Source organism: Poeciliopsis prolifica, unplaced genomic scaffold (assembly GCF_027474105.1).
Source record: "Poeciliopsis prolifica strain line A6 unplaced genomic scaffold, Auburn_PproV2 SCAFFOLD021, whole genome shotgun sequence".
Classification (NCBI taxonomy): domain Eukaryota; kingdom Metazoa; phylum Chordata; class Actinopteri; order Cyprinodontiformes; family Poeciliidae; genus Poeciliopsis; species Poeciliopsis prolifica.
This window is the reverse complement of record NW_026562396.1, coordinates 892,889-907,055: the sequence shown is the minus strand read 5'-3', so window position 1 is coordinate 907,055 and position 14,167 is coordinate 892,889. Positions and strand designations below refer to the sequence as shown.

At 36.5% G+C, this 14,167-nt stretch overlaps 1 protein-coding gene across 1 annotated transcript in view; it reads left to right on the top strand.

The window, feature by feature from the left end:
- mettl15 (methyltransferase like 15) overlaps nt 1-9,459 on the top strand; it is a 52,720-nt gene extending 43,261 nt beyond the window's left edge. Inside the window, exon 6 of the mRNA XM_055045238.1 lies at nt 6,273-9,459. Coding sequence (XP_054901213.1) covers nt 6,273-6,706 — 434 coding nt within the window. The 3' untranslated portion in view covers nt 6,707-9,459. The remainder of the gene's footprint in view (nt 1-6,272) is intronic.
- Nucleotides 9,460-14,167: the final 4,708 nt, after the last annotated feature.

Sequence of the window (14,167 nt, the reverse complement as noted above, 5' to 3'; positions counted from 1 at the left end):
CAATTGGCACACTCGTGCATACAAAAGGGCTTAGCTATTTGTCTTCAGTGATTGTTTTTATTTTTTCCCTTTAGCCTTATGAATCCGGATTTGAGATGCGAGGTGTCGTTGCAGCAGTTATTGAACAGAGCGGCGTATGCGTCAGTGTCACCCTGGGAGAGCAGGTGTGAGTAAGAGCAGCTGTTTGATCTCTTTTCAAGAGCGAGGCAAGTTAACATCGATGTTTATTTGAAGCGATTCAAGACATCTTGATTCAGGAAAGTTCCAGGGGGAGCTCTTCGACCACCTGTGACAGTGATGGTTTTAGGAAAACATTACAACCCCATAACAAGTCATGAAGCTGTACACATGAGGAGAGCAAATTAATTTATATCCCCATCATTTATCAACAAACTGTTGCTCTTCTGATTATATTCTATCAGCTTGCCAATGCATACATGATTCTTTAACTTTTTCACATTATGTCATGAAAAACCACAAATATTATTCCTTTATTATCAGTATTTTATAGAACTGAGCAACACAGATTACCAATTGTGAAATTAACCCTGCCGCTGTCTAATGATAAGGGGTCATTTGGACCCAGCAAGTTTTTTACCCGGTGCACAGTCCAGCCATTACGAGTTTTTGTGTGTGTGTGGTTTGGGAACTGACGGTCTGATGGAACCCGTCCTCCACACTGTCCGACCGTGACATCTGCACTAAATCTGCAGGGAGGTTAAAGAAAAAAGAAACACTTTTATATTTACATTATATTTTCATATTTACCAAGCTAGATAACCCAGCAATCCACAGACCACTGCTGCCTCAATCACCGTCAACCACCACACACCCACTTCACCACCAAAACCTCACACACATTGCCACCCTCAAGCCACATCTCTGTGTAAAATGGGGGCTGGTTGTTTACAGCACATTCAATTTCTGGTAAGCTTCATAGTGTAGCTTTCTTCATAGTCAAGTTGGTGCACATGCATTACAAACAAATGGTAGCGACTATGTAAAATGTAAAATCAGATCCAATTATTTAAAACTTCCACCCTTCCAGTAAGCAAACATTTATCATTAGCCAAGGGTCCAGATCTTTTGTATGAAGCAAAACATACAACAAGGGGTTAATTTTTACCAGGCTATCTTTTTTGTAGTAATTTTATCTTTGTTGTAATCAACTATTACCAGTTTTTAAAAATGTGTGACATAAGAGTTTTTCCTCAAGCAAAAAAGTATCTCTTCTGAATGCCCTGTACTGTGGCTGATTCCATGAATGACAACAAAAAACATAAGTTTTCAGCTAATCAGGAGTTCTCAACTTTTAAATATGAAGTTAGCAGAAAAGGTTAAAGTCTTATAAAAACAAACAACCAAAACAACAACAACAAAAAACCTGCACATGTCTAGCAAACTGCTTCAGTAGGCGTAAGGAAATACTGCCCATTTCTTCTGCACCGAGAGACCTGTGGTTTGTGTTTAAAGTCTTTCTGTTTGAATTATTCAAAAAATGCATGTAAAAACTTTCACTGTCAGTGCAAGACTGTTGAACATGTCCAAGTTGTAGATGTAAATTACTACATAAAACGTGAGATGTGATTTAATGAGGTTCATAGTGCATAAACAAGTGAATATTTTGAGCATGTAAACACTTTGCAGCAATGCTTTTCATTCTGGCATCAACATTATCCAATGTTGTTGCCAGAATGCATGCTTTGTTCATGTTCTTTTACATGAAAAAAACCCATCCTTGTTAACTTAAAAAATTCACATAAAGTATTAATCACACTCTTGAATGTGCTCATTCAAGCATAATAAACTGAACAGGTGAACTCAGACACTTGGTCTTGCTTTTCTGTTTTATTGTCTCTATAAATTCTTACTTAGGCTTTGACCTACAACATAATGCACTGATGCAGAAAAACTGGCTTTACATCTTTTTTTTTTAGACAGTTAATGATTCCAGACGCTGGCAGGAGAGCAGTTCCAGACCTCAGGAGGTTTCCAGTGATTTATCTGTGGTATAAATTCTGTCAGTCAAACCTTTGGACACGTCTATTAATTTTGAATGAGGCAGTTACTAAAAAAAATGACTGGCACGGTAGTTTTTTATGTTTTTCTTCCTCTGAGCAACATGAATTTTAAGTGTAAATGTTATGTTTGATATAATTTGTTAATATTATAACATCCTGCCAAATTTCAAACTGGAGATTTCAAAAGAAGTGGTGCTGTGCTTCTGTATTATTACAAATCAACCTTTAGTGTGCAATAAAGCGCATGTCTGCTTTATCCTAACATGGAAAAAGGAAGAAATAGGAACATTTTAGACTAATATGGTTATTTTCCACAGAACCAGTGGCTCACGTCAAGGGGATGATGAATGATATACATACAGACAAGCTGGTGCCAAAGCCTCCAACAGAGTATTAAGAGCAATGGCCTGATGCTGTTGACCTGTCTTTGTCCTCCACACATTTCAGACTAGTGGCTTTGTTTGCTTCTTTATTCTGATGTTTCTAACATATAGAAATTATTTTTTTTGCACACAAGCACAAAGGCTGTACTATAGAGTAGGTTTATGCTCAGAATTAGTGTAAATGTAAATAATTTTGTGGTTTTCATGATCTTTTTTAAAACCACACTTTTCCACTATGTAAAAAGAGAGATAAAAACAAATACATGTTTCGAGGTGAATTTGAAGGTAATGCTGTTTCTGTTCATTTATTTCCTCAGAGAAACATACAAAATAGATTCATTTCACCCGGACTGATGTTTTCAAATCATTATAACTATGATGATTACCTCTAACGGGAACAGAGCACTTATAAAAGCATTTTTACAGAAACATTTAATCTGACAAGCAAAACTTATTAAAATGCATATTCAAACTTATTGAATATGAGTGTGCATGGAAAGCTTGTTGCAAGATACCCAATTGCATTTGAGTGAGATCAAAATCTGGACTTTGGCTTTTGCCCAGGACAAATGTTTCCTTAATTTTCACCCAACTCTTGGTGGATTTAATTATCTGTTTTGGGTCACTGTCATGTTAAAGGACTTAGTTCTGCCATATGTTTATACATATTTATGGTGGATTGTATGGTTGTGAGCTAGCTAGGCCCTTTTGCAGCTTGGTATATAGATATGTACTATATCTATGCTTCACAGTTTGTAAAAATGTTTTTTTCCTCAAATGCTGAATTTGATTTATGCCAAATACTTGCTTTATTTTACCAACTGGGCTAATTAATTAATATCTGTTGATTACAAAATAGATTTAAGAAAATGGATTTCTCTTTACATGATTTAATTTTGTGCAGAGCCAAGTTCAACTTTACTTTTTGTTCAGAGAACAAATGAATCATATTTCAACATTTACGACTGTAGCATCTTAGAACACATTCCTTTTTGTGGCTTGGTCAAAACATTAACTATTCCAACCATCTGCAGGCCAAAACCTGTACAAACAGAGCTGTGTGAGGTTTATTATGCGGTTCCGTTTTATACACTCAGCGTGTTTTGGTTCATCCTTAACCAGCAGATTTCCTCTTTTTGTAATCTCTTCTTACCTCCATAGAGCTGCCTGCAGGACCTTTCAAAGGTGAATTAGAGAAAGAGAGCATGGCTTGGTTAAACTAGACCAGAGCTGGTCCTTGCTGTGCAGGCATTGTATTGATTGCAGCGTGAGTCACACCTTGGCCTGTTCAGTGCAGGAGGAGAGAAATGCCACATCACTCACTTCTCCATTTGTTGCTCTATCTCTTTGGATCTGTGTAAGTGCCTAATTGTTCTTTTGTTTTCAGTGTCTAGTTGTCATGGGTTGGTCGAGATTAACTTTACAAATTTCTGAATTTGTTTGGCTTTGACTTCAAAACTCACATGAAAACATTTCCTACCTGTGATGGTTTCAGTTGGAGATAGAAACGGCTAAATTCTTTGCATCTTTACATTTTTTTTTGTTGCGAACAGGAGGACAAATTATATTATTCTACAGTTTAACTTGAATGTGACAGTGACACATAATTAGTGACACATAAGCAATAACAACACCATCTCCACCCTCCATCTGCTCCACACAGTGCCTCTAATGGACCTGCCGCTCAGTCCAACTGCAGCTCCCTCTTCACTCCTAACTTTGGCTTGTTTATATCCTTTAATAAGCTGTTTTTTTTTATTGCTGTGACATATTTTCTCTGAACCGATCAGTCTTGTGTTAATGATATAAATCAAGCTGTTATTTGTGTTGTTTTTTTTTAGTGAAAGAATGGTGTACATACAGTACTGAGCAGACGTATTCACCCATCTGTCATTTCTTTATATTTTGTTTCAAAAGAGCCAGATTGTCTTGTCATTTTTTTTTAAATGCTCTTGAGCAATACTTTCCAAGACTCCCTGAGGGTCTTTCAAAGCTTTCTTTGAATATGAACGTGTTTTGGAATAACAAGTCTCTGCAGAACAATCAAATCTTCTCTTTCCTGTTTTTTGGCCATTTACCAATAGCCTTTGAATGATTTAACCACAAAAGAGGCCTTTTAACTTAAAGAATAAAATATTGCATCAACATATAACATACATTTAAAGTAAATTGGGGTTTTTGGGCACTGTGAACTAACATGGAGCCAGAACTAACATGGAGCTTGTTAGTTCTGCTTTAATCGATTTAATCTATGAAAAATAATTAAAAGGGGTATACCGTCACTTTTCAGACTTTCCCTTTTGTGTTATGTTTGGGCTTGTAGCGCAACACAATAGCACAGAGAAATGTTGCAAAGCAATGCATTGGCGTTATGCTTGGAAGATAAAACTTAGGCATCAATGAAGAGTTAGGAGTAACATTTTCTGAGAGCACTCCCTCGGAAACATAGCAAACCAGCACCCTGTGGAGGGTTTTTAAAATGGTTTGTGACTGGCTTTCAGATCATCTCTGCTACAGTTTTAATTGGGAGTGTTGCTTTAGTTTCTCTGACACTTGGGCTTCTGCACTTCCATGTTATTCGTGAGTGATATAGTAATTGTGCAAGTCTCTAGTAAGTCTCTGTTTTAGGCTATTTATAAGAGTTTGGCTCTCTTACATGTTTACTCTTTGATTATGCTCTATAAATGTAACATTGTACCTGTATCTCACATTTTGGTTGTTCCTTCTCTTAAAGAAGCTGTTATGGTCATAGTCGTGGACCAAAAAATTGCTTCCAAGAGAGAGACTGTTGTTGGAGGGTCAGGAAAGATATTCTGTGCCCGTTTCCTCTTATAATGCTCACTCTCTTGTCCTGCAGAATCTTTGCAGCAGAAATGCTTATTATATTCTTTTTTTAGTTTTTCCAGTAAGCAGCTATACATTTAAAATATTTCCTTTAGAAAGCTTTTTTTTTAAAAAAGAAAACCATCTGTTTGCAGTCATTGAAAGAAACAGGATCAAAGATTGTGTTTCTATCAGAAAAGCGTCTTTTGAAATTACTTGTTTTGAAATGTAATGGAAAAAGACTGATTGTGGTTTAACTGTTTCTGTACTTTCCAGATCTTTATATTTCTTTGCTCAGAAATATGCAAATATTTACATAGTTTGGCCAGGGGTGTAACTTTTACTCCGTAGTGATTTATGTGTGGAAATTAACACATCATTATGTCATATCACATGTTATTTTCAAACTAAACTGCAAAAGGGCGCTCTAGGCTTGCGTTATTCTACCTTCGGAGTTAGCAGCGTTGTTTACAAGCGACACCGAGGATGAAGATTTCAATGCATTTAGTGATTTGGAGAGATACGGATGGTTTGGCAAACTTGTTAGCATGTTATTTATGCTATAGTTCTCTGAATTACTCTTAATATGTCATGTTAACATATCGGGCACGTTCTCAGTTTGTTGTTCATGTGTCATGTAACATTAGCATACCGTACAATTATCCAGCCTATTGTTGCCTCTATTCTATTTTTATTGCCTTTCAAGATGGCATGTCTGTTCTTGGTGTTGGATTTTATCAAATAAATTTCCCTCAAAAGTGCAACTTATACTCTGGTGCGACTTATGTATGTATTTTTCTTCTTTTTTGCACATTTTATGGCTGGTGCAACTTATACTTCGAAGCGACTTATAGTCCTGAAAATACGGTAACAGAAAACAAAAATTAACACCAACAAAGTGATTCTCAAATGCTTGGCAGGTCTTGTTAACTGATTAAATTGGTCCTAAATTACAGCACTAAGAAAAGCCTTCAAACTCCTCACTTCCATCTGATACCAAATGGACTTACTCTGCCTGTTTTATGTATTTATTTATTTTTTTCAGGAGCTTTTCCTCCAGCCGTTCTCTATGCACGCAAAGACCGTCTTCAACGTCGTGCCCACATTGCAACTAAGACGTTCCAGGCCCTGCGGATCTTTGTGAACGATGAGTTGAATGAATTGCACGCGGGGCTCTGCGCGGCCCAGTCAGCGCTGAAACCTGGAGGAAGGCTCTGCGTGATCACATTTCATTCGTTGGAGGACAGACTGGTCAAACGTTTCCTGCAGGGGCATGACTTGTCTAACTTGGATCAATACCACTTTAGCCAAAACAAGCAAGGCAGCAGAAAGAAAACACTGGCGGATGAGAACAGTGAATGCAACAACAGTTCTTACTGGCTTCCTGTAAAAAGAAAAGTGGTCAATCCAGAAAAAGACAGCGTCAGAGAGAATCCTCGTGGACGATCTGCTAAACTCCGGATAGCTCTACGGCAGTAACTTTCCAACGATCATGGAAAAGAGAAATTGTATTTCATAATGAAAATTTCATGTTTTTTACCGTGAACACAATACTGCACACATATCTGAGTTTGTTGCCTAGTGAAGCAGTGAAGTGGTTTGTCTTTGAACTGAAATGCGTAACAGCTTTCGGACCATTTGGTAACAGAAAAAAAGGTGACAGTATCTGAGCTTTTGCATCAAGTGAGAATTAATGCCAGGCAACAACATGCTTCATCTTTGTGATCTAGTTTTTTAAGAAAATGAATAAAAACCATAACCTTATCCTTGCCAAATTCTCTCAAAGATATTTCAATGACAGCTCATTGTGTTTTTATATTTATTTGATACAAACATTCTTATACTAAGCTTCACTGTAATTGTACTTCAGTCAGAAGACTTTTTGCAGAAGATGTATGTCTTTTCATGAGAGTGCATCACTTCGCACGTCTGCCGTGGCGTTATTAGCGAACAGCAGCAACGGTGTTTAAGTAAAGACAGCCTAAAAATGTCCTTAGTCCAAAGCTGATTTTTAAAATGACTTAAAGGTTTTTGTGACTGGTCAAAATTTGCAATGTTGACACTGAAGTTAAGAAGCAGTAACCTTGTTTCATGAAATTATTTCTCATTTGACTTTTTTTAATTGATAATGCACAATTTTATCAAAACAGGATGAATGTTCTCGTCACTCCAAATTTCTAAACATGGAGGCTTCAACATTTTAGTTTGTTGGTTTTCATAAATCTGTCTCCTGCTGCCAATAAAATCTGTAGTTTCATGTGTGGCCCTGCAAAGAACTGCGTTGCACTGCTTTTTTTTTATTAGTCTGAGATTCGTTTGTGGAAACGTAGCTCTTGCAAACGAAGCAATTTATTTTGGAAAAAATTTGGTTGAGGAAAACAACCCAATGCCATTTTTGTTTTTACAGTAGATGATTTGGTCATAATGCTGCCCAAGTTGACAGATTTTTGTCATCCTGGTTTGATTTTATTCAATAATTACTTTACTTATTTAAGTAAAAGGTGCTAACCTCTGTTCAAGTGTATCTTTTGGTGGTATTCTTTGTCTGAGACAGTTTTTGACTTGAGCATCATGTTTTAAAGTTGTTTTCTACTTCAAGACAGCATAGATGTATCACTTCCAGGCTTTTTGGTGTAGGTGAGCCCAACAGTTTATTCATCTGAACGATATGAACAAAATGGAGGATGTTGCCAGTTTCAGTTGTTTCTTTTCTATTGAATTTTTAATTGTTTGTAATATCTTTAAAAGGTCCTGAGAAAAGCCACACACACACAACAAAAGAGAGATTTTACAATACAGGAGCAGACTTTCTATTATGTCCTTAAACTGTCATTATAATAATTGTGAAATAAGGATTTGCTCGTTGTTTCTGTTGCCAAACAGTTCAAAATAAAAATGTCAAAAAGCAATCTCATTGTCCAGATACCAATTGTGCATGTTTACATGTTCAAGCTACGCATGATGGCACTTGAAGTTGTTGCTGCCCGAAGCTTAATATGTAAAACCAGCACAGAAATCTTTTTTTTTTTTTTTTTTTTCATTGACGTCTGTATTTTTCCTGAACCTCCCTTGATGAGTAGCTCAAGTGCAACCTCTACTGCACCATATGAATCAGTAATGCCACTAAATACTGAATGACGCAAGTGTCAGAAGTGGTGCTGAATGAGCTGGGTGGTTGTTCTTGAGCATTCTCTCACCTTCAACTGTAAGCAGATGAGGTGTTTTGATCTTTACTATTTAACTTTGGCTAATTGTAATTGCTTCATCAAGATTAACACTTTTTTTTTCTTCCTTCTCAGTTTTGTGCTCTCTAAATATACCCTTGCAGTTACCTTGGAAACTAAGTGGTGCAAGTAATACTCAAGCGCATCTAAATTTATATCCTGTAGTTTAATCTACATTGAAATTAAGCTGTATTGGGAGTTTTCTACACCCCTTCCTGGTGGCATGAGTGGATGCCACAAGGTTTTGCTGTGTGGTGTGGATCATACTTTAGGTTTTCTTCTTCTATGCCAGTTAATCAGCGAAAACTTCTATGAGAATCCCTCTGAATTTTATTTTTTGTGTGTGTGTGGGATCGACCAAAACAATCTAACGGTAACATTGTAAAATTACAGTGTGTTCAACTGCAGAAAACAAATTTATTTGTGATTTAGTTTTATGTAGTTTGTGACTCCGAATACAAACTCAGCTGTCCTTTGTATTTACTGGAGTTACACGTGAGACGCTGATCAATCACAACGGCCAATAAGAAGCAAGATTGTTTTGTTGTGTTTAGAGCCTCAGGGAAATAAGAGGTCCATTATGTATTTTACCATAAAGCCAATTTTCTTGGCCCTATAGTCACGTTATTGTTTTTATCTTTAAAGTAAATTCAGAATAAAAATGTAGATTTTCCTCAAAGAAGCACTACAATGTTTTTTTTTTCAGCAAATAGAAATAATTTAGGTAATTCTAATGAACTCAAAACAAGGAAAATTGGTTTGATTCAACATCAGACAGTTATGAAAAAAAAGATTTGCGTCTTCTTATTTGGTGTGTTTAATCATGTGGTTTATCAGGGTGAAATGACCCCAAACTCTGTATAAACGAAGACAAAATGTTCGTATGGCCTCTTATGTCCATTGCTATGATGTAAAGTGACTTACAAAATTATTCAGAATGTTTGAACATGACAGGGAAAACCTCTTTCAAAATGCAGAGTAAAGATATTCTTGTCATATCCACCTGAAGTGAAATGTTTGGGTTTGATTTAAAACATTTTATAAGTGAGAATTAAGGAAGAGGTGTCCTTATTAATTCCTCACCAGAAATTTCATTTTCGTATTGCATTTTATAAATATTATTTCTTCAGTTTTGTTGAATTACTTATTTTTTCAGTATTTGTAGAAATGTACATATTGATGTATTTGGAGATGCCTCCCTAAGCCAACTTCAAAAGGCTGCGGCGTCCTTAAGGAACAAATAAGGTCACAAAGACAGTTTATATCAAATATTTAATTTGAATCCTATAGCAGCTGCTGTTGTGAACAGTACGTTTTGGCATGTAGGCGATTAAAAATGCTGTTTGCGACCAAATTTTATTATTTCAGACAGCTGGCACAAATCTGTCTCAGGTGATGACAGCGAAATCCAGCTTGTTATGAGCTGACACTTGAGAGCCAACATATGTGCATTAATGCGCATGACAAATGTAATTTGCACCATCTGGAAAGGGACTATTTGAGGCAATGAAGATGCATTTCTAAGTTGCTTGTTTTCCTCTTATTTCAGTAGCACAATGTCAAACGGCTCACTGTATGTTTTGCAAAAAGCAGATCACTGTAGTTCAAACGTAGGAATACTAAACTATTTGTGAATGAACCTTGTTGATTCTGCTGTTTGATCAGTTTTGCTAGTTGCTTGGACTGTCTTTAGTTACCTTGTGAAGTTCACTTCCAGAGTCAATGTCAAAAAAACAAGTTAGGCACCCTGGAGGAATAATTCGATTTCGATCTTATGTGTTTTTGCATGCAGTGATGGGTAAATAAATGACAGGGTAGGGCGAGTGACTTACAAGTGAAGCAATATTTTTACAGAAAGTTGCTGGGTCATCAGACAGACAGTAAGTAAGAAGAAAGAAAAGATACAAGCCACTCCACACAGCGGATGCCTTGCTAATGCGTCAAATTTAGAGCACTGTAAGCTCTAAATGAAGTTTGATTGCGATACCATTTGCAGTGGGGGGAAAAACATTTTAAAGAAATGTATGCTCATGGTTTCTTTTGTTTTGATATACAATCTGATTGTTCTACCTCGATGCAGTGATTTGCTCACAACCAAAGCACGTCCATGTGTGTCAAGTTTCTGAGTGGACTTGGTTAAAAATGAAATCCTCTTCTTTTTTTTTTTTTTCCTCTTTGTGTTAAAATCACTTTTGCATAGAAATGACCGGGACTTGTTGCTTGATGAAAAAGATGATAATAACTGAGATTCTTACAGTCAGATTGTTCTCATCTTTTACTGCGATTCTCAGTCACCATGGAAACAGTAAGGGAGAGATAACAGTAAATAAAATGTAAGGTGATGCTATTATTAAATCCTCAGATCAATCCATATGTCGACTACCTGTAACAAGACTATTAGCAGATGTTGCAGAATCACGTTTTTGAAACGCACCGAGCCTCATATGTATCCAGTCTTCATGTAAAGTCAATTGTCAGCCTTTTCATGCTGTACAGGGAACATAGGACAGTGCTGCTTTGTGCTATTTGCGACTTTAATGTAGATATTTGCCTCGCACACGAGCGCAAGTTCCCCCTTCAGACCGACTATGTGAGGTTGGCCTCAAAAAGGTTATAAATGAGGCTAATATTAAATGGAAGGATGTTAAACTGAGTACTTCAATCCATCTTCTAAATGTGTTGAATTTGTTCCAGCGCAGAGATGTCTGCAAAATCTGTGACGGCTTACCATACTTCAAATAACACGATTAAATCAAATATTACATAACATAATAATGGGACTTTTTTTTTTTTTACCCTCTAAATTTTCTTTATCTAGTGAATCCATCAAATGTTTGAAGTCACAGGGGGAGAGATGAGATGTTTCTAATCAAGATTCCTGATGTGCAAATATGTATTGTTTCGGCCATTAGACAATTTTGTGTTGGATTTACATGTAATCTTTGCTTGTTTGCCTGTTTAAAATACCAATTCAAATAGTCAGTTGTTAACTTCAAATCCAAACAATTTTTTACTTTTGTCAGTAATTTTGCTGTTGGGGTTCAATAATTTTATCACCAACTATAACAATAAGTCAGTATTCAGCTTGTAAATGTTTTACTAGTAATGCCCTGGGTGATGGTTTCACACAAAATAATCAGTAAATAAACAACTGTTTTATTTTGCCAGCTTCCTATCCGGACCTTTGATTAGTTTTCTTCCTAACAAAAGCCAATTCTTAGAACTGCAAACAATTTAACACTCAGAAATCCTCCAGCTATGTGCATTTTACATGTTTGAGGTTGGACTGAGATGTTTTTTAGATCTTTTAATGTTACTTTCATTTGAAGAATCACATTTACAGTGATCAGGCAAGAGATCTGAATTTAATTGACGTCCGCATTCATAGTTACCATTTTATGGTCAGGAAAAAAACCCGGCTTGGGCTAAAACGCATTTTTTGGTAGCGCTCTTGCTTCATTACTATAATATTTTCTCTAAACTGGAAACAGATGATAAGGACTGGTACTTTCATCAAACGGCTAACTGGCCCATGCAATAACAATACGACAACCAAAAAATCATTTTCAGTTTTGTTACAATCCTATTAATCTGCATAGTTAAAGTCCTTAACTGCATCTGCAAGCTTTGGGACTCCAGTTGTATTGTCGCTTTCTTTGTTATTCGCCGCAGTCACTGCAGACTATTTAGAAATTATTCAAACAGATTTGTATGACACAGCTGTTTAGAGAGTAAAACTCAAAAAGATAACCAGAGGAGATTTAATATAACGAGACAAAACAAAAAGGCAGCTGCTTGGAGAGAGATGTCTAGTGGGCTAAAGGATGAGGCAGTATTTCAACACTCGCGCAAAACGAATGACGACCCACTTCCTCTGGATATTCATCCTGCCCTGATGATAGTATTCTGTTATTTCTCCACTTGTGGCAGACAGAAGGGAGTGAAGCGCCATGACCAATAACTCTCAGTGTAAAGAAAGAGACATGCGTCATTCTGCGACTCCCCCTCTGACAGACAGAAAAGCGTTTGAATTTCAGAAAACAGAAAGCTCATTCAGGCCACATCCTCCCTCCCCCTCCAGCTACCTGCCCATCTCAGCTTCTCCACTGCTATAAAGGGATCTTTCACAGCAATGCACAGAGTTTGGAGCTGTTTGAATATTGTTTGCGAGACCTGCAGGTCTCATGGGTTGCTCATTGCAGTGTGGAAAAAAAAAGTTAGTGTGCCGTCACAGTCCAGCCAGGGTTCACCACTGTGCTTCGGTTGACTAAAGCTTTTGTTTTTAAAATCAGCTGAGAGGGATTTCTGAAGTCTCTTCTGCTTCTAATCAGGTCACAACTTTCCTGTCACTGGACAATGTGCCATGTGACCAGTAACTTTGACAAAACTTACATTTTGTTTTATTGAACTTTATTCCTTTTTTTTTCTCTCATTTTTGTGATTTGAAGACTTTTGGGGTTTTGTTTGAGTCTCATTTGACATTTTCCATTGGATTCTCCAACAGTTCTGTTGTTTCAAGATTTCCACAGTTGCAGTTTATCATAGTGACAAATCACAGGTGTGCTCACCTGTACTGATGAGAAACAGGTGAGAGTTGCACCTGTTTCTCATCAGATGACATGATGAGATCATCATGTCATCTATCCAGAATCTACACTTCCTATTTTCTGCTACCGTCTCCCTGAAGCCATTGTTTTTCTTTTGTCTTGTGCGATTATTGCAGTAAAAATTTCAGCTCCTGATAGTGTCTCTTTCTGTAGGGAAGGTGTTTTTAGTGTTAAGGAGGAATTTCCACTTTAAAAAAATAAAATAAAAATCTTACTGCTGTTCAATATTTTTCAAATTAGGGATGAAAGTTTGTAAGATGTTAAAGTAGATCCAGATAGTTGGTAATCATCTTGGCCATGCCCTCTACTGGTCTGAGAATCTCTAATGTCTTCTGCTTGACCTTGTTCTCATAAACTGCCATCTGGGAAATTTTACAGATTAACCCAACCTGATGCTCAAACTCACCATCTGCTTGCAAAGCTGGAAATGAACCCTTCTTTTCCACACTCAAATACTTTTTTGATGTAAATTTGCTGTAAATTCATCATCTATCAATTGGTCACCTCATTTTACCTAAAAAAAAAAGTTACAATGAATCACCTGAAACATCTACCTCAGTGATAACGCTGAGATATTCTGAAGTAATGCAGGTTTAATATTTCTCTGTCCTAGCCTGACCTATGTGGAGAGAGTTTGACAGTTCTGTAGGTGTCTCAATTTTTTGTTGTTTTTCATTATTATTATTATTATTATTATTATTATTATTATTTTCTTTTAAAGTAGTGGAAGGTAAAATCCTGTTCTCAATTAAATTTCTCTAATAAATAAAATCTTAAGACTGAAGCAAATATGATGTGGTATTTTCATTTCACTATAAAGGTGTGAAGCATATAAAGACAAGAAAGAATATTGGCTACATTGATCTCACAGCCAGTTTTATTCAGCTATCGGGTCTTTTGAGATTGGGGGAGAGTTAAGAAATTATAAATGACAAGATATGAATCCAATATTTTTATGTATCTTGCTGTTCGAAACACTTCTTCCTAATATTAAGCTTGTCAGTCCACTCCTTTTGAATGTCAACGGATGTGCTTGTGTCTCTGCAGTTTTTAGGCTAATTTCAAATGATTTTGAAATAAAGTCTAAAAACCAGGGCCCATCTGTAATC